Source organism: Stegostoma tigrinum, chromosome 20 (genome assembly GCF_030684315.1).
Source record: "Stegostoma tigrinum isolate sSteTig4 chromosome 20, sSteTig4.hap1, whole genome shotgun sequence".
Lineage (NCBI taxonomy): Eukaryota > Metazoa > Chordata > Chondrichthyes > Orectolobiformes > Stegostomatidae > Stegostoma > Stegostoma tigrinum.
The window spans coordinates 11,404,727-11,423,295 of record NC_081373.1 but is presented as its reverse complement, the minus strand read 5'-3'; the positions used below and the strand labels follow the sequence as shown (position 1 = coordinate 11,423,295).

Genomic DNA, 18,569 nt, shown 5'->3' with positions numbered 1-18,569 from the left:
TCCAAACTATTTAGAAATACAACTGAACATTCCAAAAGTAAATGGAACACGCTGCTTGGGTCAAGTTAATTTCAAACTTCGTGAAGTAATATTATAAATCTCCCTACACTAGCCTAATCTGCCTATACTCATGACAGCACAAACATGACTGATTTTCCCAGATTAGAAGTTGACCTGCTGCCAAGTTTGAGGGTGGTTTTGGGCTGTGGCTTGGTGCCAGTTCTGGACTTTAACCACCCAAATTAATTTTTGCTTCAGAATTCTTATAAGTCACCCATGAGAAAAGATTATTCAGTGTGTGGGTGCACTTTGCACCATCACATGCTGCTGTCCTGCAATGTTGTGGTGGAAGGGGTCTTCTGTTGGACAGGATTGAGGGTTGTATTTGATGGATAAGTGAGCTGGCTTCCTTTGTGCCCTTTTAACTGGTGTCTCTTAAATAATGTCACAACTGTCTCTCACTCTGCAGAATATTGTACTTGTCTAAGTGGGGTTTGCTTAAACTAATGATATGTAGCAAACAGTATCACTTGCCCAGCGTTTCTGTGTTCATCCATTTGCTTTCCATTTCATCTTTGAGTATGGTCAGAGGTAATGGGAACTGCAGATGCTGGAGAATCCAAGATAACAAAGTGTGGAGCTGGATGAACACGGCAGGCCAAGCAGCATTTCAGGAGTGCAAAAGCTGATGTTTCGGGCCTAGACCCTTCAGAGTGGGGGATGGGGAGAGGGTTCTGAAATAAATAGGGAGAGGGGGGGAGGCGGACCAAAGATGGATCGAGGAGAAGATAGGTGGAGAGGAGAGTACAGGTGGGGAGGTAGGGAGGGGATAGCTCAGTCCGGGGAGGACGGACAGGTCAAGGAGGCGGGATGAGGTTAGTTGGTGGGAAATGGAGGTGTGGCTTGAGGTGGGAGGAGGGGATAGTTGAGAAGAACAACAGGTTAGGGAGGCTGGTTTTGTGATGCAGTGGGGGGAGGGGGTGAGCTGAGCTGGTTTTGGGATGCAGTGGAGGAAGGGGAGATTTTGAAGCTTGTGAAGTCCATATTTGATACCATTGGGCTATAGGTTCCCAAGCAGAATATGAGTTGCAGTTCCTGCAACCTTCAGGTGGCATCATTGTGGCACTGCAGGAGGCCCATGATGGACATGTCGTCCAAGGAATGGGAGGAGGAGTTAAAATGATTTGCGACTGGGGGGCGCAGTTGTTTATTGCAAACCGAGCGGAGATGTTCTGCAAAGCAGTCCCCAAGCCTCCGCTTGGTTTCCCCAATGTAGAAGAAGCCACACCGGGTACAGTGGATGCAGTATACCTCATTGGCAGATGTGCAGGTGAACATCTGCTGAATATGGAAAATCATCTTGAGGTCTGGGATCGGGGTGAGGGAGGAGGTGTGGGGGCAAGTCCGCTTGGGAACCCTGCAGCCCAATGGTATCAATGTGGACTCCCAAGCTTCAAAATCCCCCCTCCCCCCACTGCATCCCAAAACCAGCCCAGCTCGTCCCCGCCTCCCTAACCTGTTCTTCCTTTCACCTACCCCCTCCTCCCACCTCAAGCCACACCTCCACTTCCCACCTACTAACGTCATCCCGCCTCCTTGACCTGTCCGTCCTCCCCGGACTGACCTCGCACCTCCCCACCCATACTCTCCTTTCCACCTATCTTCTTTTCTCTCCATCTTCGGTCTGCCTCCCCCTCTCTCCCTATTTATTCCAGTTGCCTCACCCCATCCCCCTCTCTGATGAAGGGTCTAGGCCTGAAACGTCAGCTTTTGTGCTCCTGAGATGCTGCTAGGCCTGCTGTGTTCATCCAGCTCCACACTTTGGCATCTTTGAGTATGATAGTTTTGCCAATGAAAAGTGACTTTTTATCAATAAAGATAGCTTTAATGTTGAGGTTTCATATTAGGCAGGTTAACAGTTACTATGCCTGCACATTGGAGCTGTTTTATTTCCACTTGCGTCTTTTCTCCTGTTTGATTTGGACTGTCATCCACACCATAACCTGTGACTCACCTTCGAGACACTTGGACCTTAGATTGGTCATATCTGATCAGCCCAGTTTAGAGGCATATGGGCCAAATGCTGGCAAGTGGGGCTGGTTTTATTTAGGATATCTGGTTAGCATGGACGAATTGGGCTGAAGGGTCTGCTTCTGTGCTGTGTATGTCTATGCCTCTAGGTGCCACTTGCTTTAGGGGTGTGTGATAACATATCTGAACAGATTGATTGGAAAAATAGGTTAGTAAAAAAAAGTTGTCTTGTGATCTTTTACATCAACCTGAGAAACCAGATAAGGCCTTATTTTAATATTTGATCTCAAAGTATTGCACTGAGTGTCAATCCAGACTTTGTGCTCAGGTTTCTGGGAAGCATGAACAGAAATTGCTGGAAAAGCTCAGCAGGTCTGGCAGTATCTGTGGAGAGAAATCAGAGTTAGCGTTTCAGGTCAAGTGACCCTTCCTCAGTTCTGAGAAAGTTCCAATATTAAGTCTGTGGAGACAAATCAGATACTGCCAGACCTGATGAGTTTTTCCAGCAGTTTCTGATCTTGATTTACGGCATCTGCAGTTCTTGCAGTTTTCTGGGAAGCGTATTGAACTCAAGGCCTTGGGACTCTGAAGTGAGAGCATGCTCCATTCTGAACTTTAAATGGATTAACTTAATGGTGACAGCCTAAGGCATCTTCACAAAGTTTAAGGAGGACAGCTTTTATTATGGTTGTAAGAAGACCTCTTTTGTACAAGTAGGTGAGGGATTTCCCTTCCTTCTTTGTGTTTCTAGTTACTAGAGGAATCCCAGTGCATCCTCTAGCAATAAACGTGATTCTACTACAAAGTCAGGGAGCAGCAGAAGTGGTGTTTGTATTCGTCTGAATGACAGACATATGCAAACACTTACCTAGGCCATATGACTGGAGTTCTGCGTTATTCACACAGTTGCATATTTTGTTTTACACACTTGCGGAGTTATCATCTCAACTCAATTTATAGACTAGTCTACTCAGTACCAAATTAAGTCCATTTAAGTTTGAATGGCTCATGTTTGTATTCAATTATCCCTGCTATGAACAGTAACTCTCACAGTACTGTTTACGACAGATTTGTTAATGCAGCAGTGCTTTTTCTGCTGTGAGCTGAACAAGACTGTCCATGGTCTTGGTGTCATTGCTGATCCTGAGATGGCCATCATACTAACAGGTAAAGTTGCAATAGCTTCAGTGACCTTTAGGGCTGCTCTCTCATTAGAGAAAGATGATTTGGTGGTGAATTTAATTTGAAGGTAACCACGTCTCAGGCAAGGGCTGGATTGAGAAGGCAGGACCTTCATAGTAACTTCAACCAGTGCAGTAATTGAATTATCCTGTTAGCATCACTGTATCCTCAACTGAATTCCAGAGTGTCTCAACCTATGCCTGTTCAAAATTCTGACTATGTCCTTGTTCATCTCAGTGCTCACTGTTTAATACTGACTTCAATCAAGCAACATCCCATTTTAAAATTACCATCTTAAAACTGTTTTCAAATTCCTCTGTGATCTCACTATCTCACTAATCTCCCTCAGTGCTACAACTTTCTAAATTTCTGCACCACTCTGGTTCTAGCTGTTTGCTCTGCTACTGGCCTTTCTAAGGTCCTGAATACCCACTTACCCTCTGCCACTGAATATCCCTGGACCCACCTTTGAGACTCCCTTTTCTTGCAGTTATCAGACTCTTGATTGGACCTCTTTAATGTCCCTGGTGATCTCTGTGCCTTCTCGACAGCTGTAACACTTATCCTGCAGTCTGTTCTGATACACTGATGCACCTGTATAGTACAATCTGCCTGTAAAGCATGTAAGGCAACACTTTTCACTGTACCTTGGTACATGTGACGGTAATGAACCAAATCAAATAAAGTCTACTTCTGTACAAATGTTTGCTGACCTGAAACAATAGCCCCTTATCTGGGTTGATGTCAAATTTTGTGAGAATTCTCCTGTAAAGCGCATTGATGGCTTACTACATTAAATGTGCAATGCAAATGCGATTTGTTTTTGCAAACCCCTATCATGCATAAGTCACTCTATAGAACATACTAAATGTGGAGTTGGAGTTATGAGTAAGGAATGCAAATTTGCAGATGGAGCTAAGATAGTTAGAGCATGACAGTCAATGGAGTTAATGTCTAATTATCCAATTGAATGACAAATTGAAAGGAAAAGTCTCATGGGCTAAATGATGATCAGTAGCAGCTGAATTGTTTCCCCAAATGTTTGTGGGGGGGGGGGGGGGGGGTTGGGGGGGGGGGGGCGCATGGGAAAGACCTGGTAGCAACATGACTAATGACCCTTAGAGAAACTAAATTAATTATATCTACACAAATTCAATGATCAGTCTGTGACTTACACTGTGTCAATTTTGAGAAAGCTTATTTGATCTTCTGAATAATTCAAATGTTTGGTATGGAGTTCGGTGAGGCTATTCTGAAAGTGTTTTTCTGAGCAAAGTTTGATTGTAATTGAGGGATTTTGAACAAAATATTTTGTTACTAAGGCTCCAGATATAAACATGAATTTAGGTTGAGACATTGCTCACAAGGCGGCATTTATTGATCACCTCTAGTTTCCCTGATAGCACTAGGTATTGATTTTTGCTCCTGCAGACAACCTGGTAACACAAGCGATCTGTTCCTGTACGACTAAATGAACAATGAACACACTCTAAATTACCTTTCAGCAGGAACTTCTGTTTGGTTTGAATTCCACAGTAGACTAGGGCATATAATCTGGATGGCACTCCAGCCCTTTACTGAGGGGGTGTTGTGCTGTCGGTGATGCTGTCCACGCATATCAAAGAACCTTATCACATTTAAGATGAGTTTCTTGTGACCTGGCTGACATTGCTTCTAAGATAAAAATCACAATAAATCAATAAAAAAAGACTTAATTCACCTCTGTAGTGTGATCTTGTTGCAGCTAAACTATAGCCACATTTATGTGTATCATAGCAATTATTACATACAAGCGTAATTACATTTGGAACGTTTTTTGAGATGTGGTCTGAAGAACAATGTGTTAACCCAAGTCTTTGTTTTTTTTCCAACAATTTTTCTGCCATTCTTCAGTTCAAAAGTGGCCTGAAGTAATCCTCAAGTTCATAATTCTCAAACGCCTCAACCATGCTCATACCTCTCTATTGCTATATTCATATTTGAATAAGTGATGTGTTAAAAAGAATATATTTTCCAGAATACAGCTCTCAGAAAGCGTTGAGGTTGGGTTGGTATCCTGACCTGGGCTCACATCTACTGAAAACCAGGTTGTCTTCCTTTTGCTGCTGTGATGTATTCATTAACCACACATAATCTCATTCATTCATTATTGCTTACTACGGGCCTCCTGAACAACCACATTTATTGACTGAATCCTAGCAGTTTTACCCTCGAAGCCTACCAAATTCCATCCTGTTTCACAGCTATGCCTTCTTCATCTCTTGGATGGTGAATCCTAAACCAGAAATCCAAGATTCCTACAATTCAGTAACTTGAGATAAGCACTATCAAATAGAAAATATGTCTGTTTATGTATGGCTGCATGGCCATGCTTAAACAGCTGATACAGATCAAAACTTAGTGAGCAATTATGAAGACTACTGGGTTTTTCTCCCAAGTTCACTTACTATGTTTTGAATTTAATGAAAACTTACGGGGACCTTTGATCTGATGACAATTTATGTTGTGTTCATGTGTTTAGGAGGATGATGATGGTCCACATTGCACTGGGGATTATGATCTGACCATGCAGGACAATGGATTTTTTAATAAGAATGAGCCCATCAGGAGCAAAGTCTCAAAGTTGACTGAAAAACTGCGGAAACGTTATCCCACTAACAACTACGGTAAGTGGAAATCACATTCCCCCAAATTTTAATTAATGTAATTTTGCTAAACGGATTAAGCTAGTATTCTGAGAGAGAATTTAGGTTGAAGGTGCAGAAGGATGCTTATAATAAATCAGTGAACTTCTGTAATGTTGGTTGCATATTTTAAAAATAAAATTACATTATTTTTCTCTCCAAAATACTTTTCTAACTTCCATTCTTCTCCTGCTTTCCCTCTGTTGATCTGTTCATATTTCTGTCTCTTGTGTTCTGGCTCTCCGGCTCTCCATCATGGCTTGATACAGATGAAGCTGCTCCAGTAGCAGTTGCCAGCAAATCTTCTATTTGAGCACAAATTGTTAACAACTTTAACAAATTGTGACTTTCTGTTGCAGCTAGAATTCTGTTCTCTAGTGTGATCTTTTAGAAATGACCGCACACAGGTTGCTCATTGCAAGATTTTCAGAGCCTAGTTTTGGTGTTTAAACTGAACAACAACGTACCGTGGAAGTTTAGAACCTAATGCTTTGGCCACATAGAAAGAGTATTCTGGAGATATTGCAACATGAGAACGTAGTAGAAAACCAAAGTCAGCACTACCCTGTGGTTTCACGAACCCCCCCCCCAATTTGATTCATTCAACCATGCTGGACATCGAGATCCTTCTACTGATCTGAGTTCTCACATCTGTCCTCTTCCTTCTAGTGTTGCTTTAGTTTCCAGATCAATTTACTTTCCCAATCCTGCCATATTTCAGAAACTCTATGATGAGTTGAATCTTACTTTCAAGTTTCCAGTTATGGGTCAAAAAAAGCAATTCATTCGATTACAGTACAGATAGAGGTCACTCAGCTCATCGAGTCTGCACTGATCCTCCGAAGTGTATCTCATCCAGACCCATACCCGCCCACCTTATCCCCATAGACCTGCATTTGGCCTGCACACCCCTGGACACTATAGGTAATTTAGCATGGCCAATTTACCTAACCGGCATATCTTGGCCTATGGGAGGAAACTGGAGCACCTGGAATAACCTCATTCAGACATGGTCAGTTGCTGAACAGTGAAATTGAACTGGAGCCCTAGTGCCGTGAGGCAGCAGTGCTAACCACTGTGCCACCATGCCATCCAGTTTCTTTGTCCAAAGTGCTGCCAGTCTAAAAGCAGTGGATTTCAACTTGTGTGACCTGATAAAATGGCATGCTGCAGCAGGTGAGTAGTGTGCCATGAAACTTCTGAAAAGCAGCGCCGGTTTACCTGAGCATTGAGACTGTGCCCATGCTTCAAATCTCCTCCAGAACTTTGGTATCTACTGTTGAAGGTAGAGTCTGCTGATAGCAGCCATCCCTACCAACTGCACGTGCATAAGCCTTCAGAACTCAAATTCATCGACTTCTGATACTATGTACCCCGGTAGTCCCAGGTTTCCCACTAATCCAGCAAATTGCAGTTCATTCTACTTTGCATTTTGCTAAGTTCATATGTAGTTAGAAATAGTTGAGTTGAGTAGATTTTGCAAATGTGACTGTGTTCACGTCAAAGATACTTTGCTGGTGGATTCAAGGCGTTAATTTTTGATACTTCTTTAGTTTGATGTCGCAAACTTCTATAGTAAGGCCGGAACCCAGAGTAAATGTGATGTTTGTGAGCTATCAAGTCAGCTGAAAAAGTGAACATGGTGTGGAATTATTTGTCTTATTGAAATGTGCCTTGATACCGAAGAAATTGGGAACCACTGATCTAAAGGACCTCTGCTGATCTTTGCAAACCCTGGGAGCTGTCGCAGTTACTATAAACACAGAACTCTTAATACTGTCAAGTCCTGTACCACATTACTTGTAAACAATGCCACCATTGCATATTACTACCAACAGCTGCATCACTACATAATGTACTGTCACATGGTCACCTTTCATGCCAAACCTTTGCACCTAACTACAGTTTGACCAAAATACAATACTGCTTTCCCCTATTCTGTCCAGGAATATGTATGCCCTACTGATAATGTTAAAAGCCCATGACTAGCACTCCAGTCCTATGACCCTTAATGCCAGGTGAAGACCTTTGGCCATCTGTTGTGGATCTGACACTTGGAAGAAACCCGAAATCGAGTCCCAGAAGAATGTTCTGGGGAATCCCAACATGGTAGTTGGTGAAAGAGGAACATCTGCCTTCCTTGCCCAGTCTGGCTGATGTGGGATTCAAGACCCATAGCAATGTGTTGACTCTTAACTGCTCTCTGAAATGACCCAAGTAAGCAATGACGATTAGGGATGGGCTGTAAATACTGCCCTTGCTGGCAGCGCTGGCAGCACCGACAGCCCATTAAAGAATCAACAAAACTTTACCATTCTCCATAAGTGCTTTTTTTTTTGCTGTATTCGTGTGGCTTTGGACCTCCTTTTAGTGTGTGAATAGCAACTGATCTCCTCTGAGTTGGATTCCTGCCTGAGTCCCAGCAGTGCACCTGTTTTGAAAAGTACGACTTCAAGTTTTAATAACCCCTTCACATTGCACATTCTGTTCTTTTTATTTTACAGCTCCCAGTCTTGAGAACTGTTTTTGATATAGGCTCTGACTTGTTATTTGGCATCATGATTAAAAATGTAATCAGATTACAATTCATTTCAAGAGGAATCTTTACCACTAGATATCATTTTAAAGTTACTAAGTGCAGCAAGGGCTGCTGGAGCTGAGCCATATCCTTTGCTGCAGGCAGCGAACTTCAATCTACATATAACCCTCAGTGTCAGGCAAATAAGTGCTAATGGACAGCATAAAAGGAGTTTCACTTTGCATCTTGCCACTGCATCTTTGAGCATTGCTTGCTAGCATAATTTTGTGGTGTCTCTAACCCCATGGAATATCAGTTCTGGAAGTGTTTGATGAAATGTTCAGTAGTGTTCAATGGGGACAATGTAGACGATGTTTTGTGTTCAGTTTAAAAGAGTAGAGGGAACTTCATCTGAATCTATTGTTTTGCTATACATTCTATGGGAACATTTGATGGGCACAGTGCAAAGGGAGCTTGACATTGCATCGAACCCCATTCTGTACATGTCCTAGAAGGGTTTGGTGCTGACTCCTGGTGTTTGAAAGTCGTTTTGTTCTTCCACAATGTTTTGGAAGATAGAGTTAGCAGAAATAATGGAGCAGTTTTAAAAAAAAGCAATTAGCAGTGATATCTTTTTCATATGTATTAATCACTAACATTGGGATATTTCACTTCAAGTGGTATGAGCTGATAAATAGTACAGTATGAGCTTGGCTAGGGAGGAAAAGAATGAACTTGCATTTCTGTTGGACCTTTCGGAAATTCAGGATGTCCCAAAGCACTTTATAACTAATTAAAATACTCTTGAAGTGCAATCACTGTAGCAATGTAGACAGGAGTTGCTAATTTGAATAGGCTGTCCTTTTGCCATATTGCAAACATGTTGAAAATTGGACAATGGAAGAAGAATCGGAGGTTGTAAAGCTTGATTAATAATCCTGCAGACTGAGTTGTGATTCCTCTATGATAGTTTGAGAATTTTGGTGCATTTTCTTTTATATCTGGAAAGCTTGAGTTGAGAGGGTCACCGGACCTGAAATTCTGTTTCTTCCTTCACAGATGCTGCCAGACCTGCTGAGCTTTTCCAGCAACTTTTTGTTCCTGATTTACAGCATCGACAGTTCTTTCAGTTTTTAAGAGAAAGCTTGTGCCAATCTTTGTCTGACATCCCTTGATGGAGTATGTCTGCTAAGAGTTGAGAGTTTCTATCATGGGCCTTCATTTAACTGAACAGGGCAATTCTTGACCCACAGATGTTTGGGTACGCCCCATTAGGCAGGATCCAAAGTGTGGGATTTGCTTTGTTTTGTTTTCTTCTGCCCTACTGCTTTGCCTCGTTGTACAGTGACTCAGTGTGATTGAGCTTGATGGGCATATGCCATGATTTTGAACTGTTGGTACCAAGTTTCTCCCAATCATTCATGTCAATGTTAATATACTTCAAGGACAACTTCTGAGCGTTTTTAGCGTTTTCCTTGCCTTCCTCTAGAATGCTGGTTGTTTATAAGTTTTGTTTTAGAAAGACTTGTACATGAGGTGCTTTTTGACCAACTGGACACAGTATCCAGCTCAAAGGAGATAATGGGAACTGCAGATGCTGGAGAATCTGAGGTAACAAAGCTTTTCTGATGAAGAGTCTAGGCCCGAAACTTTTGTGCTCCTGAGATGTTGCTTGGCCTGCTGTGTTCATCCAGCTCCACACTTTGTTATCCAGCTCATATGAGTTGATTTTACCAGAGAGTGACCTGAATGTTTATAGATATGGCTTCAAGAAAGGCACCAGCATTTTTTTGATTGACCTCCCGTTGAATCTGACAGAGACACTGCGGGTGGAATTTATCTAGCACTCTAAGTGTTGGTGATAAGTCGTACAGATCTTTGTATAGTACTGGGGAATGGTAATGGCACCTACTCTGTACACTCGGCGTTTTTGTTGTCAAACACTCATTGTAAATAGCACAGGCTGTCACTTGCCATGAAATCATTCTGCATTTGAAAGGAGACATTTGGATTTTTTGCTCAAGACAGTTGCAGCCATAGTAACAGGAAGCAATTGCAGAATGTGATAACGTTTCTTCACCTTTAGATCACAAGGCTCTGTGATTTGACTAAGTGAAATACTTTGGCCATGTTAATGAATATATTAGATTCTCTGGAGTTGCTCTCAACAACTATTTATTCGTTTTTATTCATTTTGATTTCATTATCATGTGTGTTTGAGTACAGGAGTACAATAAAAAATATACAAGTAGCCATTCTCCAGTGCCATCTTAGATTACAAAAGACAGGATTTTTTAAAAAAGCAGAAATAACCAAAAGAAAAGGAACTGCTCAAATTACTCCCCTGCCTCTGTCGTGATTCCTTGCTGCCACAAAAACAACCCACAAGATCCATTTACAGCATGCAAACTCGCAGGAGCACTGAGTCCCTGCAAGTTGCTGTGGCCGGAAGGCTGCCAGGCACCCAGGCTCATCAATGTCCTGGAGCCACACTACTGTTGCTGTAGTTGTGTTGCCATTCTTTGGCACCATCTTGGATTTCCCTGGCATCAAAGTCCATGTTAGGAGATTCCACTGAAAGATATAGAGCTTAGTGTGGGTACTTCTCAGAGGACTCTCAGCCACAGGAGAATGCGTCCCAGGACTTTCCCAGTTACGGACAGAAGGGAAATAACACCATAGTTTTAACTACATCTCTTCCTTTTTATCTGCCATATCTGTCTTTGAGCCTGAACCTTGAGCTGTTGGATTGCTATTGTCTTGATTTGAATCTTTGGGTTGTTTCACTGCACAGTAAAGGCTGCTTGTTTGTGTTCCAGACGGTCACATAGTTCAGCACTGTTTCTATCAAACCATTCCTCACATGGATGACCGGCTGGTCCATAAGACTTTTCAGAGATGCTTGTGTTTTGATTTCGAATCCATCCATGCAGTCTTGTATTTATCCTTCAAGCAGCCTCTCTGAGGCTCTGCGACCTGTTTAGAAGTGTCATTGGACTCGAAACATTAACTCTGCTTTCTCTCCACGTGCTGCCAGACCTACTGAGTTTTTCCAGCAACTCCTGATTTTGTTTCTGATTTCTAGCATCCACAGTTCTTCGGGTTTTTTTTGAAGAAGCTGAAGCTTTCCCTGTGTTCCATCAAGTGTATATCTCTTAATCATCATTAAGACAGATTACCTGATCATTATCACATTGTCGTTTGTCGGAGCTTGCTTTTTGCAAGTTGACTGCCATGCTCCACTGCATTGCAATGAAAGCCATATGTTAACATTACTTCATCAATTGTAAGACTCTTGAAATCATCCCGAGACTGTAGATCAGCGCAATGTCTTTCTCTCTCTGTTGTAATGCAAGGATTATGTTGCTCATAACTGTGCAGAAATCCCAGGAAAATACAATTTTCCTGTCATACAGTGTAAGAGCGACTGCTATTTAGTTTGCATGAGAGACCACATAAGTAAGGACTGAGAGTGCTTTGTTTTATCTGCAATTCACTCTGAATGAATTGCAGGCTTCAGATAGTGACTGCTTAAAGAATCACAGGAGTTAGCTATTTTAAACAAGCTGACATACTCAGTAAGAGTAGGTAGAATTATAATGCATGAGACAGTAGTGTATACCATTTGAGCCAAGTCTGCCGTTGCTCTGATTGTATCTGGCACCACCATTTAATCTGCTGAATTAGGGAAAGTGATTTGACATGAACTGACCCTAGGATTCACTGTTCAAATTCAGCTGGAACTTCTGTGCAACATATTGTAGGGTGGAAAGGCATGTTCTGTGTCACATATCTTGCCGTCCAGCTGACTCTTGCAACTCTGTGTTTGCCATATTCCCCCAAATGTCTCCAATCTTTGACAAATAACAGGAAGCCATTAAATTCAAGCTCTCTGTATTTATTCTGTTTCCTAGGCTTAAGAAATTTAGTGGTGAAGATGATTAAGCAGGGTTATGGAAGGGGAGTAGAGGTGGAGCGGGATGAGGGAATCTGTGGGTTAAACATCAGGTGTAGAAGGCACTGTTTAGTAGAGTCCAATCTAACCTTCATCTTGGGTATTGTTTCATTGTCTGAAACACCTATTTATGTATAATGTGTTACTCTTGTGATTGTATTTACTGACTAATGTAACATTTTCTTTGATGATAGTGCCGTTTTCCTCCAACTGTGGATGGCATGGTGGCTGGGTGGTTAGCAGTGCTACCTCACAGCACCAGGGACCTGGGTTTCATTGTATGGGTGACTGTATGGAGTTTGCACATTCTCCCCGTGTTTGCGTGGGTTTCCTCCGGGTGCTCCAGTTTCCTCCCACCGTCCAAAGATGTGTGGATTGGGTAGATTGGCCATGCTAAATTGCTCATATTGTCCAGGGATGTGTAGGTTGTTTGTGTTGACTGTGGTGGATGCAGGATTACAGGGATAGGGGTGTGAGTCTAGATGGGATGCTCTTCAGAGGGCCAATGTGGACTAGATGGGTCAAAAGGCCTCCTTCCACACTGAGTGTTCTTTTGATTCTGTAAAGTTTGTGCGTTAAGCTAATAGTTGTCAAAATGTGAGAGGAGATGAAGAATAAATGAACAGGCCCTTCAGCCCACCAAACCTGCGCTGATTCCAGTTCCTTATTTAGGCCTGATACTTATTGCCCATGCACAGTTTCTATCCATCTGTTCATCTCCCATTCATGTCTATCAAGATACACCTTAAACTTTGCTAACATGCCTGCTTCCACCATTACCACTGGCAGTGCGTCCTAGGCTCTCAACACCTTCTATGTGAAAAAGTTTCCTTGCACTTCTCCCCTTAATTTTCCCCCCTCACTTTGAACCTGTGCCCTCTTGTAGTTGAGCTTGCCACCCTGGGAAAAAGCCATATACCTGGAAGTGTGAAGACATTATCTCCCTTGCATTTCTTGAGACCAAGTGGTTAATACCTTTTACTACAACTGTTAATCTCAAAACATTGCCACAGTGCTAAGTGACTGAACCCTGTATTGTCCTTTCAATTTATCCTGTCTTTATCTTCACATTCCCACTCTCACCTGTACTGACAACAAAAAATATTGGAGTCACAGTGGGTCAGACAGCATCCGTGGAGAGGGAGCAAGCTAACACTGAGTCTAGAAATTGCTGGAAAAGCTCAGCGGGTCTAGCAGCATCAGTGGAGAAAAAGCAGAGTTAATGTTTCAGTCAAACAACCCTTCCTCAAATCCTACCTGCCAGACCTGCTGAGCTTTTTCAGTAATTTCTGTTTTTGTTTCGGATTTGTAGCATTCAGCCTTTTCAGAGTCTAGATGACTCTTTAGCAGAGCTGACATGAAGTGTAGGCAGTGACTCATGCTTAGCTGCAGCTTCAATTTTGCTGATTGGGTAGTCAAATGATTTAATGAGTGGAATTTAATGCTAGCCCCTGTGATGGGAGCTTTCGGTTAGATGGGAGGTGTACTCCTCTCGTTTTCCACTTGGGAAGGACTTGCTGACAGCCTTTGTTTTTTATAAATTTAACCTATTTTCTATTCGGCCTGTTCAGAGAAGTTATTACACATCTCTGGAGCAGGTGGGACTGGACTGTGGGTCCTTTGTTCCAGGGGTGGGATACTGCCACTGTGATGCAAGATGGACCCTTTTGTTCCTTTTCTTCAATTAAGGCATGGAGTGAGGAGTGGATTTCCGCTTAGTGGCCCTATTAAACCATTACTGTTATTGATAGCTCACCACACAGGGAGAACCTAACCCTTTTGCTTGTGGCTTCCCAGTTTTCAGCACGTGGAATTTGTTGTTCCAAGATACTTAGTGCCTGATGAAGGCAGTCCACATTGAGAAGAGAGCTGACCCTTGTTCCTGCTGCCAAGCTCATTTTGCTTTGACTCTCTCGCTTGTGACTCACCTGTACCCTGGGATCCAGTAGTCACAAGTGGCCCCGGGTTGGTGGTGTACTGGGAGCAACCACTGCCCCTCTGGTGGTGTCTATTCAACAGAGCTAGCGAGTTTTGAGAAGATTTGTAGCTCAGGTTGAGGTTCTGGATGTGAGTTTGCTCGCTGAGCTGGAAGGTTAGGTTTCAGATGTTTCGTCACCATTCTAGGTAACATCATCAGTGAGCCTCCAACGAAGCGCTGGTGTTATGTCCCACTTTCTATTTATCTGTTTAGGTTTCCTTGGGTTGGTGATGTCATTTCCTGCGTTGGTGATGTCATTTCCTGTTCTTTTTCTCAGGGAGTGGTAGATTGGCTCCGAATCAATGTGTTTGTTGATGGCGTTCCAGTTGGAATGCCATGCTTCTAGGAATTCTCGTGCATGTCTCTGTTTGGCTTGTCCTAGGATGGATGTGTTGTCCCAATCAAAGTGGTGTCCTTCCTCATCTGTATGTAAGGACACGAGTGATAGTGCTAGCTATCAACTAGCCACAAAACGACATGACCCACTATCACTCGTATCCTTACATACAGATAAGGAAGGACACCACTTTGATTGGGACAACACATCCATCCTAGGACAAGCCAAGCAGAGACATGCACGAGAATTCCTAGAAGCATGGCATTCCTACTCGAATTCCATCAACAAACACATTGACTTGGAGCCAATCTACCATCCCCTGAGAAAAAGAACAGGAAATGACATCACCAACCCAAAGAAACCTAACCAGATAAATAGAAAGCGGGACATAACACCAGCGCTTCGTCGGAGGCTTACTGATGATGTTACCTAGAATGGTGACGAAACGTCTGAAAACTAACCTTCCAGCTCAGTGAGCAAACTCACATTCAACAGAGCTTCTGGACTCTGGCATTTCTCATTGTGCAAGACATCCACCCCCAAGGTTCTTTGGCCCAGTGGAAGGCCTGCTATTGTCGTCAAATAATATGCACCGTCCTCTTGCACGGCCAATGGAAAGTTGTTTCTGATGTTGGTATCTGGTTCCCTTTTGAAAGTTGAATTAATTTTCACCGTTCTTTGAGACTCTGAATTCAATGTCACTTTATTGTGGAATTGCCAAGCTTACAGCATTGGAGTGACAGTAACAATGGCAGCTAATTTTTCACCAAGAGAGTGACATGAAGAAGGATGGAAGTTCTGAGGAAGAAAAAGTACTGTTACTTGTCATGCTCCCACTGTGCAAGCTTGACTCCATGCTCCTGAAATTAAATCACCTTTTGAGTTCTAATTTCATAGTACGTTATAAATCGTAACTAATCCCTAGAAGAGTATGAAGGCAGTGGAGTATACTTGAGAGTGAAATCAAGAAGGCAAAGAGGGGACATGAGATTGCTTTATCAGACAGGGTTAAGGAGAATCCAAAGGGATTATACAAATTCATTAAGGACTAAAGGATAAGTAGGGAGCTAATAGGTCCCCTTAAATATCAGCAAGGCTGTCTTTGTGTGGAACGGCAGGAGACAGGGGAGATACTAAATAAATATTTTGCAACAGTATTTACTGTGCAGCAGGATATAGAAGCTACAGAACTTGAGGAAATAAATAGTGATGTCCTGAAAAATGTCAATATTACGGAGGAGGAGATGCTTGGCGTCTTAAAACACATAAAGGAGGATAAATCCCTGAGATCTGATCAGGTGCACCCTAGAACTTTGTGGGAAACTAGCCAAGTGACACCTGGGGCCCTTGCTGAGATATTTGTATCATCAATAGCCACAAATTAGGTATTGAAGACTTTGAGGTTAGCTAATGCAGTGCCACTTTTTTTAAAGAAAGGTAGTAAGGAGAAGTCAGGGAACTATAGACCAGTGAGTCCAACATCAGTGGTGGGCAACTTGTTGGGAGGGATCCTGAGGGACAGGATTTACATGTATTTGGAAAGGCAAAAAATTATTAGGGATAGTCAACATAGCTTTGTGCGTGGGAAATCATGTCTCACTAACTTGATTGAGTTTGTTGAAGAAGTAACGAAGAGGATTGATTGAAGCAGAGTGGTAGACGTGACCTAAATGGACTTCAGTAATGCGTTTGACAAGTGCCTCATGGTAGACTGGTTAGCAAGGTTAGATCACATGGAATACAGGATGAACTATCCATTTGGATATAGAACTGACTTGAAGGTAGGAGTCAGAGGGTGGTGGCGGCCCAGGGTTGCTTTTCAGACTGGAGGCCTGTGATCTGTAGTGTGCCACAAGGATCAGAGCTGGGTCCACTGCTTTTCGTCGTTTATATAAATGATTTGGATGTGAACGTAGGAGGCATAGTTAGCAAGTTTGCCGATGACAACAAAATTGGAGGCGTAGTGGAGAGCCAAGAAGGTTAACTCAGAGTACAAAAGGACCCCAGTGGGCTGAGGAGTGGCAGATGGAATTTTAGATGAAGGTGAGATGCTGCATTTTGGAAAGGCAAATGAGGGCAGGACTGAGACACTTAATAGTGACGTCTGGGGGAATGTTGCTGAACAGAGACCTTGGAGTGCAGATTCATAGTTCCTTGAAAGTACAGTCGTAGATAGATAGGATAGTGAAGAAGGCATTTGATATGCTTGCCTTTATTATCAGTGTGCTGAGTTTAGATGTTGGGAGGTCATGTTGCGGCTGTACAGTACATTGGTTAGGCCACTTTTGGAATAGTGTATTCAGTTCTGTTCTCACTGCGATAAGGATGTTGTGAAACTTGGAGGGCTCAGAAAAGATTTATGAGGCTGTTGCTGGGATTTGAGGTTTTGAGCTGCAGGGAGAGGCTGTGTTAGACTGGGGTAGTTTTCCCTTGAAAATCAGAGGCTGAGGAGTGACCTTATAGAGGCTTATAAAATCATGAAGGGCATGGATAGAGTGAATAGCCAAGGCCTTTTCGCTGGTGTCGCGGAGTCCAAAGGGCTAGAGGGCATGGGTTTTAAGGTGAAAGGGGGGAGGTTTAAAAGTGACCTAAGGGGCAACTTTTTTACACAGAGGATGGCGCGTATATGGAATGAGCAGCCATTTGAAGTGGTGGAGGCTGGTATAATTACAATATTTTAAAAGGCATCTGGATGGGGTATATGAATAGAAAGGCTTTGGAGGGATATGGGCCAAATGCTGGCAAATGGGATTAGATTAATTTAGGATATCTGGTCAGCATGGCTGAGTTGAATCAAAGAGTCTGTTTCTGTGCTGTCCAGCTCGATAACTGTGATTCTATAAAGCTCATGGGTTGGTTTACACGGAGGTTAAAATACTCAGTTGCCTTTAAAATATGACTGATAGCATTAGGTAGCTGCTTCTGTCTGAGTGCACTTGTTAACTGCCCAGCCTCTCCTTTGTATAGTATTGCAACTGCATTTAATAACTATAGATTATATTGCAACTGTGCCTTTAACAGGTTAGTCAGAAGCGATGACACTGACTTTTTAAGCTGCTTCTTCACTCAAAAGGTAGTGAATCTGTGCAGTTCTGTACCACTGAAGACTTTGGAGGCCAAGCCACTGAATATGTTAAAGAAGGACAGATGTGTTCTTAGGTTTTAAAGGCATCAATGTGTATTGGGAAAATGCAGGAATATGGTATTGAGATAGAGCTGTGAGCCTATTGAATAGCAGAGCAGGCTAGTGGGCCAAATGGTCAACTCCAGCTCCTGTGTTCTATGTTTCTAGGGCAGGAAGATGCTGCCACATTTCATTTGCTTGCATAACAACACTCAGGGTTGGAGACAGAATGCTGGGAACGTGCAGTGGGTGTAATAGCATCTGTAGAAGAATCATTGATCTGAAGTGTTACCTGTCGTTCTCTCTCCACAGACACTGCTTGACCTTCTGAGCATTTCCAACATATTTTGGTTTTGTTTTAGACTTCCAGCATCTGAGGTATTTTGCTCTAGTAAGGTGACAACGATCTGTCTGCTGTGTCAATTCTGGCCTCTTGTAGATCTCGGAATTTAATCACATCACTGTTGACAGCTATGCATTCAGACACTTGGGCGCAAAGCTGTGGTATACAAAGCAATGAGTTGCAGACAGCTGGATTTATTGAGCTGAGCTGCTGCAGGGTGGCCTAGTGAGCACAGTGAACTGAAGTAAGGCCGTTGTGTTACAAGGAGCACCATGGATTTACTGTTCCACAATTTATACAAGTGAAGTCATCAGACTATTGGTCTAAAGAAAGCAAGCAAGAACTAGACTTGCACAGCACCATTCAGGGGCATCCCAAGACACATTACAGCAAATGACATACTTTTGCAGTGTCGCA

The 18,569-nt window shown here is 42.7% G+C and overlaps 1 protein-coding gene across 2 annotated transcripts in view; it reads left to right on the top strand.

Moving 5' to 3' along the window:
- zfyve27 (zinc finger, FYVE domain containing 27) overlaps positions 1-18,569 on the top strand; it is a 175,839-nt gene that overhangs the window by 71,010 nt on the left and 86,260 nt on the right. For both annotated transcript variants that reach the window (XM_048551283.2, XM_059653001.1), the window contains one exon: positions 5,735-5,879. In XM_048551283.2, the coding sequence (XP_048407240.1) occupies positions 5,735-5,879 (145 nt within the window). The remainder of the gene's footprint in view (positions 1-5,734; positions 5,880-18,569) is intronic.